We start from the raw sequence: 12,354 nt of genomic DNA, 5'->3' as shown, positions 1-12,354 counted from the left end.
CAAAGATGTTTTGGGGTTGCTTTGCTGCTTCTGGCATTGGATGCCTTGACTGTGTGAACGGTATCATGAAGTCTGATGATTACCAAAGAATTTTGGGGCGCAACGTAGTGGCCAGTGTCAGAAAGCTGCGTCTCCACCAGAGGTCATGGGTCTTCCAGCAGGACAATGACCCGAAACACACTTCAAAAAGCATCAGGAATGGTTACAAACACAGTGCTGGCGAGTTCTGAAATGGTCAACAATGAGTCCAGATCTGAATCCCATAGAACACCTGTGGAGAGATCCTTCAAATCTGAATGACCTGGAGCAGTTTGCAAATGAAGAGTGGTCCAATATTCCAGAAGAGAGGTGTAAGAAACTCATTCATGGTTACAGGATGGTTACACCCAAAGGGGGTGCTACCAAATATTAAGTTAAGGGTGCCAATAATTTTGTCCAGTGCATTTTTTGGGTTCTGTGTGGAACTGTATCAGATTTGACGTTTTGTGTTGTTCCAATGCAAACAAAAAAAATAAACGCGAGTACCAAAACATTTACAACTGCAACAATTTTCTGAGAGAAGGGTTGCATTTTCTGACAGAATTGCAAGGGTGCCGATATTTTTGGCCATGACTGTATGTATGTAACTAATCCAGACATCACTACCTGACTTCAAAGCCAAGCTTCTCTCTCTTCTCACATCTATACTTTTAACCGTATGCTTTTGCAAGCTAAACAATCAGAGCTCAGGGTGCTGCCCAAAGTGCTGCTATAACCAAACAGAATTTTTTTTCCCCCATGATCATCGTTTTCATGATCGATCATCGCTGTCACGGCCGAGTACTCGATCGCTGTTGCACATCCCTAATTAGCATGCCTCTTATTAACATATTGGCTGTTTATTAGTACATATAAAGCACATATTCTGCATGACCATATTCTACATCCCTAATCCTACCCATTACCTAAACTCAACAACTACCTTACTAACTATTAATAACCAGAAAATTAGGAGTTTATTGAGTAGTAGTTAATGGTTTGTTAATAGTGAGAATTAAAATAAAGTGTGACTGAAAAGAGCAGCATAAACATCTTGCTTAATGTCTCCTTTTGTGTTATATGGTGGAAATTATGTCATACAAGTTTTGAATTTTCATTTTCATTCACTGTAGTAACAGTTTTCCACAGGCATAAAAGGCATTTGAAATGTATTGTGAATATACACAAACACATGACGTGCACCGACAGAAACGACACGCTTCACCTTATAAGTTCTGTATTCACTAAACAAATATTTGTGTTTCTCTGGAAGCAACAGCCCTGCAAAAATTCAAAAGGATTAGCATTTTTATTTTTAACAGAGCAGGTTTGCAAAATCCTTTCAAATCGGGTTAGAGACTAACGTGGTTTTCTTCTGAAGTTCGACACAAGCCTGTAGCTCTGAAGTACAGGTTGTGTCTCCTCACACGTCTCTCAGAGGTTACACGAGCAGCTCTCAAATAAATAGGCCTCTAAAGCAGCCGGTTCACAGCGCATGACTTTCAAAGCTTTTTGCTGCAGGGCACAATTTGCTCCACTTTCTTGTCTTAAGAAAAACTGCATGTCATTTCCTTCCCAAAATATGAAGAGTCAAAAAAAGGTATCAAATTGAAATTTCCACCCTTCATCTGCTTCAAAAACTGCCGAATTTGTTTCAGCTCCCCTGACTGCTACCACATTAACAGAGCCTGAGATGATATACAACCTCGCTGAGCTGTCTGTCTTTCTCTGCTGGGAAGAGAGACGATGCGCTGAAATTAATGTATGGCACATGTATCAAAATAGCTCTGAGGCACAGAATTGTGATTCAGCAGTAATGTATGCCACACATCTGTAAACTAGGGGGAGATCATTCCCAATGTTTATTTTCCTTCTGAGGCCCGAGTTTTTTTCCTGTGGGTATGTCCAGCATTCTCAAAGACCACAATGACAGGAATGTAAGAAATACAGTGAGACCACTCAAAAGTTAAAGCAACAAACCCCCTGCCTGACACGCACATATTTGGGTGTTTCATCAACCATGGATGCTTTTTGTCCTATTATATGGACTTTTAGAAATAGACTTTCTTAAAAACAGTGCTTATACTATCGCTAATTTAATATCTAACAATAGTGTCCAACAGTTAGTCATATAGACTTCTCACAGGAATTTAGCAATTTTTCCTTTACCCACAAATGTCTTTTCCATCTTTTTCAAATTATGCATTCTGTGGTGTAAATAACATTTTTGGAAATGAATGGCAAACTCCTTGCTAATTTCTTACAGTAGCCAGCATTTTATGTACCCAAAATCGACACAAGTAGATAATAATTAAAAAAATATATGTAATTGCGTGATTTGACCAAAAATTTCAGCTTAACTGCAAATAAGACAAAAATATTATGGGAAACAATATTGGATTTGTTGGAAACAATATGACAACTGGTAAACAGGCATGTGTATAATTAGTATAGAATATGAATATATTGATTTGGTTTATGATTATTTAACTTTTTGTTTAGATCATAATAGTTTTAAATATTTGCAATAATTAATATTTTGTGATGCATTATTAAAGATTCTGAGTGTGGAGGAAAAAAACCAAAACAAACATCTGTAATCACTTAAAATTCATTAAAATGTTTTATAAACATAAAAGACATAAAAGTGCCCATAGTTGAATAAACACCCATAAAGTTTATTTATAGCTAGTTTTAAATGCTGTAAACCAACACAAATAGAAAATGAATAAATTTAACCATATGAAACTGAGGTTGCTACAATTTTTACGTTACTGATTTTGATAATGAACAAATTTACCTCTGCATCCTAACTCAAGCTACTATCAAATGTGCATTTCTAAGAGACAAAAAAGTGATATTATTATTATCATTATTAATATTATCAGGCAACCCAAACCTGTTTCTTGGTTTGAAAGAATGTCACTCATTAGAACATGCAGAAACTAAGAAATTTTCCTATTTAGATATTTATTTTGTTAAGGAAAATTAATGGTCTGGTTTCTACAACTTTCACTTTTGAGCAAAAATCTGGCTTTAAACTTGAAAGAAATAAAGATTTGACACTTATCGTGATAATTATCGATATCGACTCATATGAAAACAGTTATCGTGATAATTTTTTGGGCATATCGCCCAGCCCTACTTCTTCGTACAAAATACAGTTAAGAAAGCAAAGACCCACACACACACACACACAGTCTGGCATTTTTGGTTTACGGGGACTCTCCATAGGCGTAATGGTTTTTATACTGTACAAACTGTTTGTGCTATTGCCCTACACCAACCCTACACCTAAACCTACCCCTTACAGGAAACTAATGGCAATTTTTGAATTTCATAAAACACCGTTTTGTATGTTTTTTAAGCCTTTTGTTTTATGGGGACAAAGGAAGTGTCCTCATAAACCATGTTTACGTTGTAGTACCCATGTTATTATACACATTTATGTCCTCATAAACCATATATACCAGTACACATATACACACACACGCACGCACACACACACTTCTCTCTCCTACCATTGTCAGGAAGCTCCTTGAGCACTCCCTGTTCGATCAGTTCCTGTCTTGGCCTCCTCATCGACATCTTTCTTTCCAAAACTGTGGGGAGAACAAAAACACTATATATAAAAGATAAACTCACAATGGCACATGGTTGTCTACACCTTAATGGTTTTGAAAGCCCTAATTCGGGCTAATTCTGAATTTGAATAATATCCTTTGAATAACTAGACACTTAAAACACATTTGGACATCAATAATAAACCGATATAAGGATAACTGTGTTTACTTTTGTTAAACATTTTAGTACTGTGTTGAGTCTTCAAGTAAAACCAACTTGGCAAGGGGTTTTGAAATCATCTCATTGTTTAAAACATCTGAGAAAACATACATATCAACAAAGGAAAGATAACATTAACAAACATTAGGCTGTGATTTAAGGGAAAAAAAAGTCAAGGAAAGGAAAGCTCTTTTCCAACACAAACATGAAAAGAAAAGAACAAAGGACCTTCTGAAGTTTCCTTAAACTTCTCGCTGCTTTTCTTCTTCCTCCACTTCCAGGGTTTGAAGATCTTACCCAGGGTAGAGAACTTGCCCTTGCGCTTAGGAGGAGGGGTGCCATCCCCTGCCGTGCCCCCTTCGCTCCCCGTGCTGCTGTGCTGGTGGTCACCTTCATCATCTGGAGAAGAGACAGAGAGTCAGTCCCCTGACTGACCCATCAAACACAGGGCATATCAATGGCTCCGAGAAGCCTTGGGTCAGATGGTTTACGCAACTAAAACTTTGTGTTGCGCAGAGTTTACGAAAGCATATTATATATAGCTTGCCACATCAGGATGAATTATAATATTGCGCCATCACACAAACACGACAAACATACTGTCCCATATATGCAGCTGCGTCCTGTGCACTGGCTTGAATCCAAAGACGCTCTCATCCACAAAATACTTGATACCACAACCCTTCTCCAACCTCAATATCAAAACATACTAAACTGCTGAGCCCCCTTAGAGTCACTATTATTTTAGACCCCAACGCAGAGTGTTTTCTGGCGGCTCTCGTGACAAGACGAGCGGATCCCCATTGCGGACCTCAATCACATCTCAGCATGGTGAGCTGGCCAGAGGCCACTGCTTCCCCACATTACACACTCACATTCCTATCAGGTCCAGCACTGCCAAGAGACTCACAATCTCACATCTTTGGCCCATCAAGTGGGTGCTGAACGTGGCTTTGAACATTCCGGTTGATGGGGCTGGCTGGGCCTCACTGTACTCTCTTTTATACACTGCTGAAGAAGCTGTGCGTCCCATAAGCACAGTGAGCTACAGTACCAAAAAATATTTGCCATTTGGAGAATATCGGCCTATAAAAGTGCCTGTTAAGCTATTATAAAACATTGCCTGTATTGAAATACTTTGAAGTGAATTTTAAGTAAATTTAAGGATTTGTTTACTTCTAGAATAAAAAAAAAATTCTGATAATTTACTCACCCTTTCTTTCTTTAGTCGAAAAGAAATTAAGGTTTTTGAGGAAAACATTCCAGGATTTTTCTCCATATAGTGGACTTCAATGGGACCCAATGGGTTGAAGGTTCAAATTGCAGTTTCAGTGCAGCTTCAAAGGGCTTATCTAATTTTCTACAAAAATAAAAATTTCTATACTTTAACCACAAATGCTCATTACGTACTGACGTTTGAAAGGTCACGTGCGGTTAGTTCGTCTGTGTATTCTGGTTCAAAAAGGTAGGGGGCGAAAAACTCTATCATTTTCTCCTCCAACTTCAAAAGCGACCAACATCGTTGTTTTACCTTTTTTTTTTATAAAGGGTGTTTGACTTTCTTTGCACATTCGCTTTGTAAACACTGGGTCAGTACTTTCGACATGAAAGACATGAACATCTTGGATGACATGGGGGTGAGTAAATTATCAGGAAAAAATTATTTTGGAAGTGAACTAATCCTTTAATAAATTCATAATTTTACTCAGGATAAGGATGTGTTAGATTGATCAAAAGTAAAAGTAAAACCTTTTGAGAATAGGGCCTATTATTTTTTAGGAGTATATTACAATTGCATATTATTTACTATAGAAAATGTGATATTAATGAAAATATGAATATTTTCCAAGATTTTTCAGACACAATTTCCTGATATTTTAAGTTTTGCAATTGGAACCCTGTTGGCTGTTTTTCTTTCAGTAATACATTTTTCTATAAAATATGGCATGTTAAATTACACAGATGAAAAAACCTAAAAGAAAAAAGAATAAATAAACCAAAATAATTGATCTAGAAACCAGTCATTTTAATTCATTAGATGGTTGTTAGATGCCTATAAGCATCCTGTTCCATTCCTAATCTGCAGAATGTCAAATTTAGTAAGCTTCATTTGTAAAGGGCTTTACTGTAGACTTTGGCACAGTGCAGCTGACATTCAAATATTTGCTAGACCACTACCTTTATACTGCTTAATATATCTCACTTACATTAAAATGGAAGGCATTTTAACAAAGCCCAGTAAACACAGAATGCCCCTTGAGACCTACTATGCTGTGCGTAAGATAAGTAAATATAAGCAACCAAACACCTGCAACTCACAAATCAACAGGATGAAAAACCCATTAGAGCATAGAAGGCAAAACAGGCAACATAAAGACTCATGAAGCTCAACAAACAGGTCCAAATTGCTCCTTAATTATTTAAACACTAATACAGTGTCCCCCATGACTAAATTTTAGTATGTGAATGCATCAGTCTACCTGGACTCCAGCTGCCATAGCAACTTGTTTGAAAGCAGCAAGCCATACAAGCGTCCACTTCCTGTCCTGTTTGGCGTTTCCAAATCAAGAAGAACGTGAGGGAAAATGTTGAAGTAGGAGCACGAATGGAAAAGCGATAGTCCTAAAACACAATACGACTTAAAACCGACCATATATCCAACAGTTCAGATGGAAGACCGAGTCTGAGGAACAGGCAGTGTCACAACTCCCAAAAGTGTGAGGACTCTCAGTTCCTTGAGTACATAAGAAGTGTAAAAGCCAGAATGTCTCACAAAGGGAAACACTGCCATCTGAAAAAAGAGCTGCACCCATAGAGAGCTAAGAAACACCAGCAGTCGACCACACATCCATAATCGGGTCCTAAAAGCACAGCCGGCGAGGAGTGCCAACCTTTGGAAAGACAATCAGCGAGTGACGCACATCCACCGAGTTCGGTGAGAAAACAGACCAATGTGTTACGCAGATACCATCCAGCTGCATTAAACTTGAGCGTGAGCAGCCTGAGTCAAGATATTAGTCCTTAATGGATCAGACATCACTAATAGCGGCGAGATAAGTGAACTAGTAGGAAACAGATGCGGAAGACGGGGCTTCAGATGATACGGCGTGGAGCTAAAGATGTCACTTAGAGTGCCGGGAGTGAAGTGTTTAAAGAACGAAAGGCTGTGCATTAATGGCAGGGAGAGATTCAGATTGCCTTGGAAAACAGAGGGGGGCGAGGTCTGGGAAACAGAGGGAGGAAATGGCACTCCACCCTGATCCTGAAACGGGGAGAGAGAGGGTGAAGAGAGTAAGAGGTGAAGAGAACCAAAACGACCCCCTCCCATTGACCACAGCGTGAAACGGGAAAACGGACAACGGCAGATAAAACAAACACGGCCGCACATCAATAAATGTATGTCGAGTCCATGATAAACAGATGTGCTTTTACTTCAACTTTATTTTATCAGACATATGGATACTAACAGACTGCTCACACAATCATATATGGATATTGTTTTCTTATGATACTGCATTGGTACTTCAGGGCATTGCATCAATATTTTTTATTTAAACTACCTTTCAAAAGTTGGGGGGCAATAATATTTTTTAAATGTTTTTGGCAGTCTCTTATGCTCATGAAGGCTGCATTTATTTAAATCAAAAATGCAGTAAAATAGTAATACTGTGAAATATTATTACAATTTAAAAATAACTTTTATCTTTTAATACATTTTAAAATATAATTTATTCCTGCGATAGCAAAGCCAAATTACAATATGAAATCATTCAATATGCTGATTAGACAATAAATATTTCTCGGGCACCAACATTTTGTGGAAACTACGATTCCTTTTTTAATAAAATAAAGTAGTAAAATAAAATAAAGTAGTAAAATAAAATAAAACAAAACAACAATAAAATATAAAACAAAACGAAATCAAATCAAATAAAAAATTAATTCAAATAAATTTAAAAATAACAAAAAATAACAAAATAAAATATAGAAAAATAAAACAAATCTAATAAAAAAAAAATGAAAAAATAACAAAAAAAGTAACAAAATCAAATTAAAAATCAAATAAAATTAAATTGGCATCACAACACTGAAAAAAAAGACAACATGAAATACAGGCAATTATTAATTTAAAGAAAAAAGGGTTTAATCTTGCGCTCTGCTAAAATCTAAAAACAGGTCCAGTCAAAATGTATTGAGGTATAAATCGCTGCATGAGGTAGCTGCCAATACCAGCCCTATAACACCAAATAAAACTAAATCTGGACACACTCCAGTTCTTCCCACAGAATGATCCCAGTACTCTCAAAAGATGTTTAACTGTTTCTCAAAGGATGTGGCACTGACTGCTTATTCCACTATAATGAGTTTGGCTTACCCTCTATTGGCCAAGTGATTTGAAGGACCTCTCAGCTACATTACCTAACCAGACTGAAACAATCAAGCACTTAAGCAGAACAGCAAGAACTCAAAACCATTTTACACAGCCCCACACCACACCACATCGAGCAAAACAAAATCCAACTGTCTTCCAAAGAGCATCTCTCACTGTTCTTGCGAAGTCCTCTGCATTCGGTCACCCACCACAAAGCATTTTTTTTAACACACCTTATGAAAACCGATCCTTATGACCTATTAGTTGACTTGTCATTCAGGTAACGCACCAACTAGTCGACTGTGAAAACATGCCTAAGCATGAGCGAACGTGTGAATTTGTACATGCAACTCCAGAGCCAGAGGCTTAAGGTGTATATGCTAAGCAGATGAGAGGAGGAGTGTGTAGGCAGTTGTGTTGTCGGAAATAAGGCCGGCATTCAGCCTGGAGCAGCTTGTTTCATTATGTAACAGTCTGTCTCCGCAGGGAGAAACCATGAAGAGTCAATCACTGCCCTGCCGCTACACACCACCCTCTTATGCATTGCTGTATATGCACAAATAACTACAGTCTCTCATTCCAGACAGCCTTGTTTCTCAGACTTATTTAACGTATAGTTCTTCTTAAATCCTCGCTTCAAATGATCAAAAAGCATATTAGGAAAAACATACACCAAATCGACTAGTCGATGGGCTGCCCGAATCATTAGTTGACTTATCGACTGTAAGAATATAAGATGTGATTCTTAAGGGGCTATTACATAAAATGTATTGCAAAAAAATGTATTTGCACAAACAGAGCAAACAAATTCACAAACACAAACGCAGCTCAAAGGAGCAGATTGCAGGAGTTGTAAAACCTGGACTATTTTTAACTTGAAACGGCATATCAAAAACGTAACACTTGGGACGAGATACTTAAAATACCACATGAGACATAATACAATGGCCAAAGAAAACTCACTAAATATGTATCGCTGAGGTGTAGTGTATGGTGGTGCGTTATAGGGCAGAAATAGAAAATACCTGACATTTTCAAGAATGTTTTACTGTGCAAACAGCTAATCTGTCCGTTTTACTGTCCGGCAGCTAATAAATAAATAAACAAATAAATTATACATGAATACATTTAAAATAATATATACATTTAATTATTATACTGTTAAAAGTGAAAACAAATTGTATTTAATACAAATTTTTAAAAGATTTTACTTTGTTAAAGGGATAGTTCACCCAAAAAATGAAAATTCTGTCATCAATTACTCACCTTCATGTCGTTCCAAACCTGTAAGACCTCCGAGAGCTCTCTGATCCTCCCACAGACAGCAAGGATCCTAACACGATCAAGGTCCAGAAACGTAGCAAGGAGATCGGTAAAATAATCCATGTGACAATCGGGGGTTCGTACGCGCCATGCGGATAAGTTGTTTTCGTTCAAATCAAAACGTAAACAACGTAGAAAACGTATCCGCGTGGCACAGCTGACACAGAACAGCATACGCAGTTTACGCTCAATGGATACTCTCCAAAATGTCGCTAGGGTGGCGCGGAGGAGACGAGTTGTTGAATAAAGTCGTTATTTTTGTTTTCTTTGCGTACAAAAAGTAATCTCGTAGCTTCGTAAAACTACGGTCGAACCCCTGATGTCACATGGATTATTTTACCGATGTCCTTGCTATGTTTCTGGACCTTGATCGTTGTAACATCATTGCTGTCTATGGAGGGTCAGAGAGCTCTCAGAATGCATCAAAAATATCTTAATTTGCGTTCTGAAGATGAACGGAGGTCTTACGGGTTTAGAACAACATGAAGGCGAGTAATTAATGACAGAATTTTCATTTTTGGGTGAACTATCCCTTTAGCTGTCTAACAGTTAATAAATAAATATTTAATATATAAATGTAAAAAGATTTTTACATTATTTTTATTGTTGAATATTAGCAATCTAAAATTGTAATTTAAACATTAATTAAAATTATACTATATGGTTACTGGACAATATTGTGACGCATCTCAATTTAGAACAGTGTTTTTCTGAGGCTTCAATTGGACATGTTGTAAGGGATAAAACATTTCAGATGCTTCCAGCGAATTTACATTTTGCCGCAAGGAGAAACCACTGCAAACAAATACAGAGGCAGAGGCAACAGTGAGCAGAGTCCACTGAGAGAACAAAGAAGCCTGTATTGTGACATGAAACCTTGCCGTGCTGTTTGGCTGAGGAACAGTAAAGACTCGATAGCTTCCTCTGTGCAGTAACTGAATGTCAGCTGCGCTTTGTCTCCTTGTTTGTCATCACTATCCGTGGCGTTTCACACCCTGCACTGGGGGAAATAGTACAAAGATGATCGGGATTCAGACTGCAGGCTTTTCTCCACAAACAGGGGAAGGTTGACAGCTGAAAACCCGATGTAAAGAAAGATACATGGCATTTTGAGACAAGCTCAACAGCACTTTAATCGAAACAAAGCAGCTAGTGACCAAAAACATGGACAAAACGTTTGTGACTTTGCCTCCTGAATTAAAGTACAGTTACCATTCCAAAAGCAAAATTTATATTACAAATGAACAACAATGATCTGCTACACAGGGAAGAACAAATAATAACCACCAGATGACAGTCAGCTCAATTAATAAATCACAGCTGACAGAAAGGTACAGTTCCTGTAACTTCACACGCAATGTGAAATCATGTGAGTTCAGTAATGAGGACCAAAAAAGACAACGCTTAAGAATTTCTGCACAGATACTCAAAGACCCCCACCGCTCTCCCACTCGTCTCCATGTCTGGTTTCCTTCCACTCACAGTTGAGACCCACTGCTGAGTCATAACCAGTTCCTGCTGTGTTGAAGTCAAGCTGAGGTAATGCTTGCTGAGATTAACACTTCTAAAACCTAGCAAGCCGCCTCACTGCTTGCTGCCTACATTGGCATCTGCTTTCTAAGAGTTTCTTAGCTGCCTTGGAATCTCAAAACTTGGAGATTGCCATTAGCATGTTGCTGAGCTAATGAGCATAAAAGACTTCTTTGAAAAACATCAAGTCATACTGAGCCTGTATATCATTTTTTACTAATAATCTTCCCTAACCATTGTGATCATTTCACCATTTGACTCCGAATCAGTAAAAAAAACAAAACAAAAAAACAACAGTTTTGTGAAACTGGATCAGTGAATGAATTTCTCCAAAAAAAAAAATAAAATAAAAAAAGATTTGTTCACAAATTTAGGTTTCCTTTTCCATTAACAAAATCTGTCATGATTTTACCTCTTTTATCTACTTTGCAAACTTCAAAGAACACATTATACTGGAAGGTCATTATGCAATGTGCTCTTTGTTATGTTTGCATGTTTTACTGAGCTTTTTGCAGTGCATTTTAGGATTGCATTGTCCAAAAAGGACAGCCTATATGCAATGCAGCAGCATGATTAATCTGCCTATCTTTTGGAACTACCATCATGCCTGAAGTGTACCTACGATGCCTTAAAATGCTATGTCCATAGGCCTTTTTCTTGACTCACCCAAGTGTGCGCAGGAGTTTTGAGGTGCAGTCTCTAGAGGGAACGTCTGTCCCATGCTCCAGCCCCCAAAGGGCCTCCCCGTTTGAAGTTCCTGCCCAGGTGCACCCCAGTGGACAGCAGCGGCAATCCAGGTTCCCTCAAACCTTCCGCTTTTCCTTTCGGCTTCAAAGAACCCCTTTCCTGTCACCTAGTGTCGATCTCATGCTTCCTTCCACCTTCCAAGCCAATGTTCCCAAACTCCTCTCTCCCTCTTCTTTGAGTGGATCTTTTGCCAACAGCCCTTCTTTTTTTCCTCCACTCCTCCTTCTGCAACTCTCTCCACCCCCTCTCACACGGGACCCTCCCTCCATACCACTTTCTCTCCCTCCACTTTATAAACGAGCTTGCAAAGCAGATCAGCATAGACGGAGACGGATGCCTATCATTCCATAAAGCAGAGGTCAAAGTGCAAAGTGAGTGTGTGCGTATGTGTGTGTGGGCTTGCGTATGATAATGAAAAGTTATTTTCTTATGAAAAAATAAGAAAGCAATGGATTAAAGGGAAGTTCTGCCAGCGGAGGGAAAAATGGTATCAGCTGTGAGGACATTTGTCTTTGTGGTTATGGAGAACACAAAAGCAAGAGGAACTGATCATCAAAAAACAGGTCATCATGTTAGTGAAC

The 12,354-nt window shown here is 38.2% G+C and overlaps 1 protein-coding gene across 1 annotated transcript in view; it reads right to left on the bottom strand.

The window, feature by feature from the left end:
* phactr4b (phosphatase and actin regulator 4b) overlaps positions 1 to 11,933 on the bottom strand; it is a 32,337-nt gene extending 20,404 nt beyond the window's left edge. The window contains 3 exon segments of the mRNA XM_058746559.1: positions 3,540 to 3,620; positions 4,030 to 4,200; positions 11,693 to 11,933. Coding sequence (XP_058602542.1) covers positions 3,540 to 3,620; positions 4,030 to 4,200; positions 11,693 to 11,747 — 307 coding nt within the window. The 5' untranslated portion in view covers positions 11,748 to 11,933.
* Positions 11,934 to 12,354: the final 421 nt, after the last annotated feature.

This window comes from Onychostoma macrolepis, chromosome 16 (assembly GCF_012432095.1).
Source record: "Onychostoma macrolepis isolate SWU-2019 chromosome 16, ASM1243209v1, whole genome shotgun sequence".
NCBI classification, from domain to species: domain Eukaryota; kingdom Metazoa; phylum Chordata; class Actinopteri; order Cypriniformes; family Cyprinidae; genus Onychostoma; species Onychostoma macrolepis.
This window is presented reverse-complemented; position numbering and strand designations above follow the sequence as displayed.